Below are 16111 nucleotides of genomic sequence, written 5' to 3'. Positions count from 1 at the left end.
TTTTTTATTTGAAAAAAAAAAAATGTTTTTTAATATTACTCCCCAGAATTTGTTATTTTAGCTTAATACAAGCTATTGTGTATTAAAATAAATAAGATTGCCAGACTAACGAATATTCCAAAATGTACATTTTTTAAAAGTTTTTTATTTGCCCTTTTTCAGGGCAAAAATTACAGTTGATTCGTTGAATAATAATTTTAATGCGATTTTTTTTATCTTCACGACGAGTAACTCGACATTATGTGAAAAATTCTCGTTTCGCTCTGACGAGTATACTCGATAAACAGTTAAAGGGTTAAAAAGCTGGATTCTTAAGTTACGTAAATCAACTCAATTGAAAGCGGTTAGCGAATCCTGCTACCTTTGATTAATTGCTTTTTAATTCAGTAAGTCTTAAACATTTTGCATGCGATATTAATATTTTGCATAAATTTATTTGATGAGGCATCTTTAAAAATTACATTCACAGTATGTTGTAAATTTATTATGAAAGGTCCAGACTAGGTATGATATGTTTACATAAATGTGTATATTTTAAAGTATTGTTTAGTTAATGGAGAGCTGGAGACTAGAGTTGAAGAGTTAGCATCGAGTTACACATACAATGACTCACAGCTTATTTGATGCAGCCAAAAAAAATTATTAAATTATCAAATATATTTTATGGTATTTCCATGACAGAAAAAAATCTTATATTTTTTTATTGTTAAATAACATGTTTTATTTAATAACAAAAAAAAAAACCAAAGAAGCACTTGTTAATTTACATTTTTTCAACTTTTCTTTACAAAAATTTTTTGACAATGACTTAAGACGCTAAGCTAAACAGAAAAAATACATTTCACCGTTATTGCATTCTCAGAGAAAATATAAAATACATTGCATCATTTAAGCTGTGAGCATATTTTGATGAGAAAACTATTTGTTTCTATATTTTTGAAGTGAAACTTCTTAGGCGTCGATGGACGAACGAGAATGAAGAGAAAAATTTCAAGGCCATGCAACGTTTTGGGCATTTTCGTTCCGCGAGAGAGAAAAAAGATATAACGTAGAGGAAAAGGAGAGAGAGAGAGCTATACCTTATATATATCTTAGATACACTATTTTTTAGGCTGAGTTTTTCCTTGTGGTTGCTAATTTCTAGTGCGAAATAACACTGCCTACGTTTTGGCGCTTGTTTGTTGGTGCAAACTTGAAGGAAATATATTTTTGGTGCCTACTGTTTGGCGTCACATTTTCTTGGTGCTTACTGTTTGGTGCGTTTTTTGGTCCCAATTTTTTTGGCGCGTTTTTTTTGGTACCTACTTTTTGGCGCTTATTTCCGTTTCCTAGCTAGTTAGGTTAGGTTGATATGGTTGCCCAGGGAAAGGGCACACTTGGACGAAGAAGCATTCGTCCTTTGTGATGCCATTATGGAGGGGTGAGGCGGGAGAGAAAGACCAATGGGATACAGGGAGAGGGCGGGGAGAGGTGGTGCTGGGGTAGTTGGGAGCGTGCGGATTACTAACGATGACTATGTTTGCGTCAACCGCTTTATGCTGCTGATGAAATTCATCAGATTTTTAATGTCAGCGCCAGCTATATCTGCAGGCGTGACAAAGAAGTAGGAGCCAAGATGCCTAGATCTTAGCCCCGCCAGAGCAGGGCAGCTAAGGAGAAGGTGCTGAGATGATTCCACCTCATCCTCCATACATCCAGCGCAAAAAGGACTCGAGGTGATTCCAAGTCTCACAGCATGCATTCCTCGCGCATTGTGTCCTGTGAGAAAACCCACGAAATTAGAGAGCTGATATTTTGTCAGCCTCAGAAGCTCGCCCGAGCGCCTGCGGTCCACACGTGGCTAGTGCTTGTGCGTACTATAAAGTGCTATCCATTCTGGCGTCGGATTTATTGGTATTGCCTTGCTGTAATTTGTGCCGTTGCTGCGGTCCTGGGATCGCTGCGTTTGTGCGGGTGATAAATGCTCGGAGTAGTACACGTTGTTGCCACGGTTTGTGTCCGGTGTTTACCTACACCGCTCGACCCTTCTCCGTTTTTTGTAAATTTTGTCTATTTGTATTCCCTACAAATGTTGGGCTTCTCCTCTTTCAGTGGTAAACAGTACATACATATCTCATTACAAGTCGTATACGTTTTTTTTTATTAAATTTAATAAACATTGAGTCATTTTTTTTCTAAAAAAGCATTACCTGCATCAAATAAGCTGTGACTCACATGTATATGAAATAATGGTGTACTCTTATTTATTTCGCTTGAGGCTGCATACTTAAGCTGACGTCAAGCTTGAGAAAACATCTTTAAGTTCTTAAGTTAAGTTTTCGTCTGGAATAATTACACTATTAGCTATTTGTTATCGAATTAAGTAAACATAGTTTAACTATAGTTAACTTTCACTGAAAAACTAGCCCCTAAAGAAATACCTTCCTGCTCTCTAATTAGACAATAGATATGTATAAGGATTACCCTAATGCATCAATGTACTTCAAGAATGTTAGAAGAAATGGAGGTTTGCATATCAAAAAAATACAAAACAATATAAAAGTGCATAAAGCTGTCACTCCCTGATGATAATATAATGTGTTACTCTTCCATTGTATTTCACAAGCTAGCAATCGGTTAATATAGAGCTAGACTTAATCCGTTTATTGTATCGGGTGTTTTTTTAGCTGCATGAGAACTATCGATATCGATAACTAGGGTTTGACAGCTGAGAATGGCAAACTGTGACGTTTGTTGACGTATGTGTTGACATTTCTGTTCAATAAGGTTTGACAAGCCGACATGAATCGTTTAATGCCAGAACTACGATTTTGAGTTGTGAAAATTTACTTTGAAAAAAATAAAATAAATCTGTTCACGCAGTTTATATTTAGAACACTTCGTCTATTTTACCTTTGGCTTACATGAGTAAAGAGCTGCTATTACGGTGAATGGCGAGCGTTATCGATCCTGGATTTTTGTTTCCAAAAATTAATTAACTAAAAATCGAATCACCGACGACATTTGGTACCAACCGTACGGCGCGCTTGCTAATCAATTTATTGCAATACTCAAGTCACCACTGACGCCATATAGCTAAATTTATAGGAAAAAGAAATCAAAAATTGAACTTGAATGGACTGTGTAACTCGTAAACGCGGGGGACATATGCCAGATATTATTATTAGATTAAAATTTGGCCGCCGTAGCAGAATGGATTGGTGCGGGACTACCATTCGGAATTCACAGAGAGAACGTCGGTTCGAATCTCGGTGAAACACCAAAATTAAGAAAAACATTTTTCTAATAGCGGTTGCTCCTCCGAGTGTATTTCTGCCATGAAAAAGCTCCTAATAAAAATATTTGCCGTTCGGAGTCCGCTTGAAACTGTAGGTCCCTCCATTTGTGGAACAACATCAAGACGCACACCACAAAAAGGAGCTCGGCCAAACACCCAAAAAGGGTGTATGCGCCAATTATATGTATACATATATAATATTTATATATAATAAAAAAAAATTCATTCCAACAATATTTGTGCCTTGTATTAACATTTTAAGTTCTCAAGCTCTTCAAAAAGCACCCGATATTTAAAAATGGTAAGGCTTTAAAATTCGTTCAATATTTATACGAGTAATATAGAAGTATGCATGGCTAAGGTTGGTTTTTTCTACTAACTTAAATGAGTTTTATTGCTTATTATCGCACTAAATTCATGCTTCATGTGTGCATCAATAAAGATTAACGCAAGTAGTTCCATTTATTAGCTGGTTACTCAAAATGTGTATTATTTTTTAGCTGTCAGTTTGTATTGCGGCGGTGTATGGACCTATTGAATCCACGGGCGCGAGCTAACTAGAGAAGTGGCTGAGTGAATTTGCAGTGTACGCGAAAAATGAAGTTGCTAATTATAATCGCTCTACTCGTGCCATCCATAAGTGCCGATCTATTTCCGTTATCCATAATTCACATCAACGACTTTCACGCAAGGTAACTAACTGTTAAAACAGATAAGTGTATAGTTTTAAGGTACAGCCAGATGAAGCAAGAAAAGTGTTTGCCACATTGAAGCAATTTGGAAAGTGACGCAAAAGAGACATTCCGTGCATAAGAAGTACCTTTAGATACTAAGTATTCACTTCCCAGCAGCGGCTTATATTATTTTGAAATTAAATTTCGATTCGGGGATTTTTCCGTTATTCAACATCTGTCAAAGTGGAAATAAAAAAAATACTAAATAAATTAATGAGAAATATGATAATAATTAACAACAAGTAAAAAGAAAAATGTGCCAATATTTTTTTCATTAATAAATAAAGTGTTAAATTTTAATGACTTGGCAGCACTTTTGTAAAGCGATGAGCTTGCAGAGCTAGCAAGTTAAAATTAATTTTCAAAAAGCAGCTTAATTACCTGACTTTCTTTTTCGATTACAGTATTTCCCGGATATAAGTACCGTATAAAATGCTCGACGATGAATTGTCTTGACGTTTAAGGAACTTAGTTTGTTAACATAGCCGCCGAAATGAGCACACACCTCGTTTAAAATTTTGTTTTCGGTAAAATTCGGCGCACTAAAACTTTTTTTTTTTTAATTTTAATAGATCTTAACTTAAAAGTCGGTTAAATAAATCCATTCAGGCAGAAGTCAGTTGGTTAAAAGCTTTCAAAAAACAAAAAAAAATTACTACATTTCTTTTAAGAACTAATATATAAGATCGAAAATTTAGTAAGCTATCGATTTACGTAAGACCGAAGCATAAAAGCTCGTAGTGCAAATACTCTAGATGTAAACTTAACTTCGGTTACTTAAGAACTTAAAGATATTTAATCAATCTGCCACATCAGGCCTCATACCAAATAAATAAGAGCACACACTTTTTTCATATGATTCTCTTATCAGTTTCATTGAACTCGATAAATAGTTCTAACAAAAAGTAATCCTCACCTCTTACAGCTCAATTCTAACTCTAAACCTGGTCTCCTGCTCTCGCTTAACTAAAAAATACTTAAAAAAAACACACATTTATGGTGAACATATCACATATGTTGATTTTTGAAGATGACACAACAAATAAATTTATGCAAGATATTAATATCACATAACATTTTTTGAAGGTTTATTGAATTAAAAACAAATTAATCATGTGGTAGATTGATTTCTTACCGCTCTCAGCTACTTTCGCTATCGGAGCGATAACTTTGTTGTTGCTTTCAAATCCAAATTTTTCGCCAAGCGAGCAAAGATGTGAAAGCTGTTTTCTTTTTCTTTCATTAGCCTTCCTAGTATTTTGTTTTTGCTTTGCGAGTTTGCCTGCTAAAATACCGTTTAGTAATTGAAAATGGGTACACTTGCCACCTTGTCAGCTCCCCACTGACACTTATTCGGGTGGAATCTTTCTCCGTTATCAAACCTATCCTCCCCTATGGAATTATAGTATGATATGATGGACGGCTCTCGATAAAACTACGTTTCGAAACAGGCTTCAGAGGTTTCAATGTATGGTGTTTGTATGTATCAGCGGTGCACTTAGAACCACACCCTCTGATTCTGTGACTACTCTTTTCTTTTTACCTCCCTTAGATTGAGTTGGTAAACAGAATCCAGGTTACACTGCTGCTCGGCTTACCGAAACTCCTCAATGGTCCAAACAACCATGTTGAATATTGTTTGAATCAATCGTATTTTAATAGCTTATTTAGGAGCAGAATTCCAGCCAGATGTCAGTGGGTTGACAATAGATGTACCTGCCTATTGTTTTTTACTGATGGCTCAAAGCTGCACGATAAATTGCTTTGGTGTCTACTGTAGAAGTCAAAAGCGTTTCGGCATGGCTTTCTAATCACTGTAGCGTATTTCAGGCTGAAATACTAGCCATTAATGAGGTAGCTCTCTGGTTAGGCAAAAATGTGACTATCTTTAACGAAGACAGCTCCGAAATTGGTAATCAGCTGTCAATACTGTCTTTAAAAATTTTTCTTCATGGAAATTGGTTTGCTGGAATGTTTTATTATTTTTGTTTTGTTTAATTATTATTAACATTGTGAAGAAAAGAGAAGTAGTAGCTAATTTAATTTCGCAATTTTCTGCTAGTAGTAGTCAGCAGGAGGAAATCCCTAAACGACGTCTACTGAGGTTGCAAAATTTATGGCAGCAATACAAATGCGAAATTCGTTTTACATTTACGATAACTATTTACAGGCCAAAGCGTCTATGGACACACACTTTTATCTATTATATGAATGATTAAGGAGTCCCGGTGGTCTAGAGCTCGAAAATTTAGGGTATTTACAGGAATTTTTTTTACAATAAAGAAATGAAACACGTTATTTAAGTTTTTTAGGTTTTTTATTTAACTTCTTTTACATACCTATGCAATTAAAGCAAACTGTTGACTTATCTTTGATTTGATTTTGGAGTTGCTTTGCAGTCGAAAGCATACACCCAAGTCTCATCTCCAGTTATGATGTATTTCATTACCGCTTCATAGTCAGAAATCAATTCTTTACAATTTACATATTTTTGCCGACTGCGCCGACGATTTTTTCTTCTCATTGGCTTAGGTTTGTGTTGCATTATTAGTTTTTGGGCACGCGTGTCTTCCATTCTTAGAACATCCAATCCATCTTAGCTTTTACGCTTTGATTCATTTGACAATGTCCTCGCCGTGCATAAATTGAAGTAACTCTTCGTTGGTTCGTATTATGTAATCACCTCTTTTGCTTAGCCTGGGACCATATATCGTCCTATATATCTTTCGCTCAAAGACTCTTCGGGTGCTGCTGTGGACCACACTTCCGAGCCATATGTAGCAATACGTCTCATTATTGTTTGATACATACTCAGTTTGCAACCCTTAGTAGTAGACAGTATTTTCGATTTAAATAGGTGCATATGGCCAAAGTATGTTTATTTGCAGCAATTATTCGGCCCTGAATGCACTTATAGCGCGATTGTCGGTTATGATTAGAACGTCCAAATACTTGAATTTATCAACAACTTCAAAAGTGCATTGACTTAATGATATGTTTTGCGGCCTTCTTCTCTCAATGCTCCTAGACAACACCAAATATTTAATTTTTTGTTGGTTGACCTCGAACCCAACTCTCCCTGCTGTTGCCTCTATGTTTACGAATAAGTCACTAAGGTAGCGTTTATTTCGGGCGATGTCATCCGCATAGTCAATTATTAAACCTGACCTATTTAGTACGTGTCCGGAGGAGGTGAAGTTTTAAGGGATTAGGGGTAGTCAGAGGTCCCAAAAAATTTTTGTTTTGCTATTCAATTGCTTTATTTTACAAAAATAAAAAAATAGCATTAATATCAATACACCATGTTTCGACTTGCCTTTAGCAAAATTAAAAAAAAATAATAATAATAATAATTGTAAAAGTTATCGCTGTTTGTGTGGAGATTGTTTTTCCAGAAGTCCCGTGCGGTGATAATCACAAGTCCTTGGAGATTCATCTAAAATCAATCGGACAAGAGAAATTAATATAGTTTTATTAATAGATAATCTTGTGCCTGATCGAAGCTTTTCTTTCAAAATTAACAATATGGCGGACTCAGGAAATATTTTTCTGATTTTCGAGAAAAAAAATGACAATTCATTATTTAAAAAAATCGGTCTTTAAGTTACAGTGATCATCAGTTCAAAAAACATAGTTTTGAGAAAAACGCATTTAAAGCTTTGCTATCGGCTCCGGAGCAACCTAGCGCCCTTTGTTGAATAACTCGAAAAGTATTTATCGGATTCACTGCAAATTTTTACACAATATTTGTAGGATATTATACTTTAAGAAAATGAAAAAAAAAAAATCAAATTTTTTGAAAATTTTGACTACCCCTAACCCCTTAATTGCACGCTGCAGTCATAGTCAAATAATTTTGACGCCGGCTACCAACCCAAACCACAGGCGAAGTTCAAATTGAAATGTATCATATATATATTTTACTATTGTAAAGTTCTTATATGATCTAATTTTTACGAATACAAGTACAGTAAGTTGTAGATACTAATATGTACTAGCAATTGTTTTATAAGGAACTGGTTATCTTTACACAATCGCGTGTGTTATAGCACTTTTGAATAGTGGAGAAGATTAGCATCGATTTATAAATCAATTATTAATACAAATTTATGTATGTACAGGGTGTTCGGTGGCCGAATTAGGAATTAAAAATTAAATTATAAAGCAGACAAGTGCGAATTTTATTGTTGAGAGATTTTTTCCTCTACATTTTTGTCGGAAACGCCCAGGGAATCTGGCCACTGTTCTTTACGCTAGTCGCTGGATAAGTGATTTCGGCATGCCATTAACCTCGCGAGCGATATTTCGTTCTAGTGCTGAGATCGTCGCAGGGTTTGTCTCATATATTTTACTTTTGAGGTATCCCCACAGAAAAAAGTCCATAGAGTTAGGATCGAGCGACCTGGGTGGCCAGGATATGACACCGATACGGCTCCTCAGTTTGTTAAAGAAAAAATCACGCAGTATCGTCATGGCGTCTCTGGCCGTGTGTGGCGTGGCGCCGTCTTGCAGAAATTGCTTCCCCTCGACGATTACAAAAATATGATCCAATTACTCCACTGTTTGACAATGCACACCAAATCATCACTTTGGGACTGAGATGTTTTTATCGTCTTTTAGATGGCCAATAAGGCAATTCTGCTTATTTACACTTCCATTCAAATGAAAATGGAAGATAGTATTCACGGTACGAAATCGCTTCAACGTTGTCTCGCAGAAATTTTTACGCAAATTGTAATTGTTAGGCTTAAGCGCTTGCACGATTTGAATTTCAAGGGCGTGAAGTCTAGGTTCCTCCTCGATATTTCATGTGCAATCGTTCTTAGAAGTGCCAAGGCAGATGCTCTCTTGCTCATAGTCTGACACGGATTATCGCGAAAACTTGTAGCGACGAGTTCAATATTTTCATTTGTTATCAATGTTAGACAGGGCCCAGATCGTGGACTATTTGCTACCGAACTTGTTGCCCAGAATCTTTCACCATTAACGAATCAAATCCTCACTTGGGGCTTCACGTGCAGTGGACGAGTAGTTGCACACGAATCATTAGCCTTAAAATGCATTAATAATTCATTTTGGCATCTGCCCTGCTCGTTCATTGCTTTTTATTATTATTATTTGCTGCGAATATCGGTCATGGAGAAAAAAGTAAATGAAAACTAAGATTTTACTTTATTTTATAACTCGCACAATTTATAAAAAAGTCTTCAACTCATCTGAAAACCATTTAAAAAAAAAAATCATCAGCGCATTGACAGCCTGCCTCCCAAAAGGAGTGAATTCGATCCTAAAATATTTGTAGTAAGAAGTTTTATAAAAAAGCTATTTTATGAACTTTTGAAAGAAACTACTTTCTTCCAGTTTAAACTTTCTGAGGCTAATGAAATCTTCACAGTTTTTAGAAAATGCACTTGTTTCAATAGCTGCAACAGTTCCTCAGAAGACAACTGGATCTCCTCCACAATTCTGGAGGTGCTCAGCAACTTTCACGGCGCAATAATTTTTTCACAAAATCTTTTTTGCTTCCATTATTAGAATCTAACTTTTCTGGTTATTACATAACGATTATTAATTTTGTTTTGGTTTACGCTTTCATTTTGGTTTGAGAGCTACTTTCGATAATTTTTCGATTACAATGAGAGAAGACAATTCTTCGCAATTCGCCAGGTAATTGCGACTGCCTTCGCTCTCGAAATTTTATATGGCAATTTACGTAATTCGAAAGGGTAATCGGAAATGGAATTACGAATGGGAGAGCGAAATACGTGCTGTGAGAACTTAAGATTAGATAGGCGCTCTGTATGTATACATATGTGTACTCGTATATACATAGTATACATATGTACACTTACGCACGTGAATCAACTTGCTTATTGCAAATTAAAATGTAGCGATGGATTTACTAACCCAAATAAAGGAATATAAAAACAAGATAAAGTCTAACCTTTAATAAATATTTTGTGTGTACTACTTATAATATACAGGGTGGTCCATCTATCATTTGGAATTTGAACTATAGATTTTGTTTTGGCTTTGGCAACTAAAACAACATCCGCGGTTTGAGTCGCTATTCATTTGAATAATGATTTTTTGCGAAAGGGTCATATTTTCAGATCAAACTTATTTTCAACGAGTGATTATTTAGTTGGACTTTTTTTGCAAAAGTTATCATTGGATAATTTTTTGTCCGACAATGAGTAAGAAACAATCATAGTCAATACCGAGAGTTACCGTGCTTGTTAACCGATTTTTGGTTTTCTCCAAATTGAAGGGGATGACAAGAGAAATTTTTAACCACTTAACATTCGGATTTTTTTCATAAAAATTTTATCAAAAACATCAGGTTTTTTTATTTCGTATTTAAAAGGCTTATATTGTTTAAAAATAATTAAAAATATTATAAAACAAAAAATAGTTTTATTATCTCAATATTACATACCCTATGATCAAAAAGTACCGGGAAGGTGATGTTGACTGTTTTCTTCGATTGCCAAGGCGTAGTGCACCATGAGTACCTTCCATTGGGCCAGACAGTCAATAAAGAATATTATTTATCCGTTTCGAAACGTTTGAGAGATGCTGTATGTCGCAAACGGCCGGAAATGTGGTCAAATAATTCTTGGATTTTGCGTGATGATAACGCGCCATCGCACCGAGCCCAAACTGTGCTGGATATATCTGATCAACCACCAAGTAAATACTATCGTTCAAGCACCGTATTCACCTGATATGGCCCCGTTCGACTTATTTTTGTTTCCTTAGTTGAAGTTACCACTTCGTGGAAGGAGATTTCAGACGATAGAGGAGATCAAAGAGAATGCGACAAAGGAGCTGAACGCCATCCCTTCGTCGGCTTACCAGGACTGAGTTAGACGTTGGCATATGTGTGTTGCTTCAGGCGGGTCATATTTTGAAGGAGATAAAATAAATTTGCCTGAAATTAAACTCTGTGCGGTTTATTTAAACATTTCCGTTACTTTTTGATCATGGGGTATATAAAATAACTAATAAAAATAATCGAATTTTTCATGCGTTTTATAAAATACTTATAATTTTTTTACAAATTATTATTAAATTCTATAAAATATAAAAAAAGAAACCATAGCAGAAGCCGGTACAAATGACTGGCATGTCGAAGCCCGCAACCAGCACTCGGGTTGGTGCGTTAGATTGTGTCAACCAAGCGCTGTTCGTTTAAAATCATTAAGGGAACAGATACCTGTAAACGGCCATATTTTCCCTGATTTTCATTAAAATTATTTAAAATGAAGAAGTCAATATATATTTTTTTCAAAATTGGCATACAGTTTATTTATACATTTAAATTATATAAAATTTTTTTATTTTATTTTAATCATTTAAAATGGCGGATGTACACTCAATTCTTCCAGGAAGGTCGCAGCGGGCATTGTGGTGGTAGTGACCTAAATACAAAAAACCAAAAATTTGTTTGCTTATTAATGTCATAATTTCTATATGAATTAAAAAATAATAATAGAAAAAAAAATTCGCGGAATAAAATGCTTCAAAAAAAAAACAAAAAAAAAGAAGGAATTTTGGGGCGAATTTTCCTGCTAAAGGGTTTTCCAATAACAGATGTTATTGGTGAATGGATTGCGCTATTGAGAGATGATTAACGATTTCTTATTGCCGGAATTGGATGGTATTGATCTGGATATCGCTTATTTTCAACAAGACGGCGCTACGTGGCACACAAGTAACAAAACCATTGATATTTTACGGGAAAAGTTTCCGGACCGTGTTATCTCTCGAATAGGTCACCGAGATCTTGTGATTTATTTTCCACTATTAACGGCATACCTTTCTCTTTATATTGAAATAAACATCCCATCATTAAAAAATATCATTTTTTCTAATATCAAAATAACCCCTCTTATTGGAAAACCCTTTATTTTTGTTTCGAAAACTTGTAAATTCACATAGAAAGTAATATCGTAAGAAATATGTTTGGAAAATTTCAGGGAGATCGGTCAATAACTTTTCGAGTTATCGTGTACGCCAATTTGAAAAATATAGTTTTGAGAAAAACGCGTCTGAAGTTTGAATACAACGTAACTATACCTCTCCCTTAATTTACATGTGCTGGTAAGGCCGTGCGGCCTAATGAGCTGTAGCCATACTCGCTAGCGGGTAATCTTTCTCGATAGCTTTGTTTTTGCTTTCGAATGCAAATTTTTCGTCAAGTTCATCGAGTATAGAGATAGCGAGCGGGGAAATGACGAATAGAAGAGGCCTTATATTATATAAGTACATACCTCTTTAGGTTGTTTAGCTTAAGCAGATTAGTGTCATAGCTATTGAGCTATTGCCAAGTCAGTATTGAGTTTCGTGGTGAGCCCGCTTAAAATGTAATTGATTAGAGCTCGATGGTTCTGTGTGAGGGAATTCTTTGTGCTCCCTATGCAAGTATGGGGAATGTTTATGCTCCAACAACAACAACAACTAGTAATCATGTCATAAGTAGCACTAAAGCGCTCTTTTGATACCATTATGAGACCTTCAAAAATATGATCGTACAAACATCCATAGACATACGTTTAAGTAAAGTAATAATAGCTCCTTATGTATACCAATCCAGATTTGAGGCTACAGACACAACAGGAGGAACCTGCGATGCTGGTGAGGAGTGTATTGGAGGTTACGCACGTACCGTCTACACGGTGAAACGTTTACTCGAGGAACAAAAGGACCAAAATCCGGTTTACTTCAATGCAGGCGACAGTTTTCAAGGCACCATTTGGTACAATATTGGGCGATGGAATGTAACGAGTCAATTTCTGAACATGTTGCCCGCAGATGCGATGGTAATATAGTAATTTGTTCTAAAAAAAAAAATAAAAAAATAAGATATTTAAAAAATAAATAAATACAAAATTTAAATAATAATTAAATACAAGATTAAAAAAAAAAATGAAAGAAAAAAAAAACTAAAAAAAAATTAGAAATATTAATTTTTTTTAATAACAATTACAGACACTCGGCAACCATGAGTTTGATCATGGCATTGAAGGCTTGGTGCCATTCCTTGATACTATCAATACCACCATGCTGGTGGCAAATATGGACGCACGTGATGAACCAGATATCCAAGGAAAATATCAGAGTTCCATGATAATCGAGCGTAGTAATAGAAAAATCGGTGTCATAGGAATTATTCTCGAGACCACTTATGTAAGTCAACTTTTGTCCAAGGAATGATTCATATATGATACATAATTTTTTTAACGAATATCTCCATATCAGGATTTAGCCAACACCAGCAATTTGATTTTCCTCAACGAAAGCACTGTTATACAAGAGGAGGCGAAAAAGCTGAAGGCACAGGGTGCAAATATTATCATCGCCATCACACATTGTGGCTATGATGTAGATAAGCTAATTGCTGAAATTGCCGGTGACGAAGTTGACGTTATAGTGGGCTCACACTCGCATACTTTCCTCTATACAGGCGACACACCTCCAGGCCCGGACAGAGCGTATGGTCCCTACCCAACAGAAGTCATACACAAAAGTGGACACCGTGTTTTAATCGTACAAGCAGCAGCTTATGCTAAATATGTTGGCAATATAACAGTATTTTTCGATGATGATGGTAACGTTGTCGATTACTCAGGTGCACCCATATACATGGGTTCAAATGTTCCAGAAGGTAAGTAAACAAATTTCATTAGTATTGCTTGCAAATTTAGTTTTGTATTATTCGGTTAAAATTCGTTTGGTTTATTCAATTGGGTACACTTAACTCTACTACTCTACTAATCCTTACTCAATCCTTGGGCAGTAGTCTTTATGTTAGATTTCGTAAATCTCTTTATTATCATATTAATACCTAAACAACAAGCCTTTCATCTAATGTTTTACTAATCTTCACATTAACATAACTACTTCTGTTCAAAAAATATGCCAGATTTTTTATGTAAAGGGTTTATAGCTGTGTAAGCATTGCATTAACATTCTCTGGTGTAAGAGGCTCATGATGGTTTGTTTCATTCCGTTCATTCTACCATCCAGCACTGTGCTGGCCGAAGATCATCTCGTGTGCATCAGGCAGATAACAGCCAATATTGGTCGGATCGGTGCAGAGCTTTATGCACGAAGCTTTGGCGATGAGACGATTTAAAGCGCAGCGTAAGTAAAGAGTGCTGAATTTTTGGGGAAAACAACATTGCATTTCAGTCCCTAAAGCGATGATTTCCTGTAAAATAGTTATCGAAGGCATGATGAACAGTGAAAAGATGTGGGTTTATGAGTTAGACATCCAAATTTCTTAAGGTGCAGGCCCAATGCAGGCTGGATTTGCTAGCTTGACTTCCATAACTGTCAAAAATGAATAGAACAATACTGAAACATATGAAATGAGACCAAACGGCAGCTTCGTTTGAAGCGCTTGAAGTACGGTAAAGTTTCAAATAGCTCAGTATTCTATTTGCAGTGCTTTTGATATTAGGAATTGAATAGCCGTGTCTTTCATTTAATTTGATTTGATATCACATCTCATACATCTCATCTACTCTTTGACGCAAAAAGCGGACGCAAAAAGCGTTAATACCATTCCTTAAGCTCAGTTTTCACCTGACCTGGCTTCGTGTGACGTTTTTCTGTAGCCACGGCGTCGCGAAAAGTGTTTTGTGACGTTTACGGCGGCAAAATAGAATTCAGGAAATATTCGAATAAGCTGAAGGTGATCCCAAAATAAGTCTATTTGTTTTGGTTACTATGCAGACTACTTTGAAAGGAATAAAATAAATATCAATGATTTCAGAATTTCGATACTTTTTGAACAGAAGTACACAGATACTTCTGTATGGAATATTTTTGAATGCTTGTACTTATAATATGTTTTAAATCAAAAATTAAAGGGGTCAATGGTGCTTGGGGCCTGGAATCATTGTTTAAAACAATCATTTTGCGATTTGATGAAATTTCGGGGAGTTAATGCTGTACGCAAGGCGAATTGAGCACTTAGAGAACGTTAATGTCATTGGGACTTCTCTATACATTAACGTTCTCTGGAGCACTGATGCCTCCAAATACAGTTTTTTGCGTTTTTATGCGGAAGACGCCGTGGCAATAAAGTGTACGCGTGTGCATTTTATTTCTATTTTCCATTGCGTTCGCCTACTCTTCCTCTTCACAAACAAGTAATCTCCTTCCTTTTGTTCGTTTATTCATGGGCTCAGACGACACAGCGGCAAGACGCAACCTTGTATTCTATCATCCTTGATCTGTATGTACATACATTTATGCATGGCATAACGGAGGTAGGATAAGAGACTGAGTATTAAAATCATTTGTGGACCATTTATATTCCTATTTGGATGATATTTTTATCAATCGACGATTAACTTCATAGAAATATACCTATAAGCACTAATGATACCACATGACTAAGTGTCGTCTTTGGAGCAGGCCACTATCCAAGCGAGCTTAACATAAAACCTGAAGACTTGGGGGGTTAGTAAAAGGGGTATAAAATCTTTTTATAGTTTTATTCTGATGCTGTTGTCTCTCTTGTCTTTAATTGAAATTCGCATGTTCTACTCATATTAAAGTAAGGACCTTCTATGTATTACTCGTTTATATGCATGCTGCATGAGTGTCATAACCAAAGAAAAATTTTACATAATTATACCGAAATGACAACAACTTCTTTGTGCATGCCCCTTCTCACTAATTCATCCTCGACCAACCTGCACATCGCAATTATCTCTCACCATTGTAGCTGTTGTTGTTGGCGCTAACGTCACTGACTTAGCTATTGTCTTCGTTTGTTATTTACGCAGCAGCAATAAATAAACGAAAGTGGGGAAGTAAACGGAACCCCACACCTGCGCATTTTCGTTTATTCATTGCTGCTGCATAATAACTAACTCACATAAGCAATATTTCTCAGACTCTTTTCGCTGCTCTTCCTTTGCATTTAGATACGTAAATGTATTTGTTTTATATCGTCCCCTTAGTATTAAAATAGCCTATAAATTTTTTGATGTTTTGAGAAAATGAATTTCAAACTTTTTGTCGAAAGTAGCTCTCACTCAAATCTCGTTATGTCTGTAAATATTTATTATTTTTTGACTGA

General features: G+C 35.6%; 1 protein-coding gene across 3 annotated transcripts in view; it reads left to right on the top strand.

Annotated features, from left to right (window-relative positions):
- Window positions 1–16111, top strand: part of LOC129238527 (apyrase) — a 33733-nt gene that overhangs the window by 4886 nt on the left and 12736 nt on the right. For all 3 annotated transcript variants that reach the window (XM_054873580.1, XM_054873581.1, XM_054873579.1), the window contains exons 2-5: window positions 3778–3969; window positions 12611–12836; window positions 13006–13203; window positions 13276–13681. In XM_054873580.1, the coding sequence (XP_054729555.1) occupies window positions 3875–3969; window positions 12611–12836; window positions 13006–13203; window positions 13276–13681 (925 nt within the window). In that variant the 5' untranslated portion in view covers window positions 3778–3874. The remainder of the gene's footprint in view (window positions 1–3777; window positions 3970–12610; window positions 12837–13005; window positions 13204–13275; window positions 13682–16111) is intronic.

The sequence above is a fragment of the Anastrepha obliqua genome, chromosome 2, assembly GCF_027943255.1.
Source record: "Anastrepha obliqua isolate idAnaObli1 chromosome 2, idAnaObli1_1.0, whole genome shotgun sequence".
Lineage (NCBI taxonomy): Eukaryota > Metazoa > Arthropoda > Insecta > Diptera > Tephritidae > Anastrepha > Anastrepha obliqua.
Note: the sequence above shows the minus strand (reverse complement) of the source record. Positions and strands in the feature narration are given on the sequence as shown.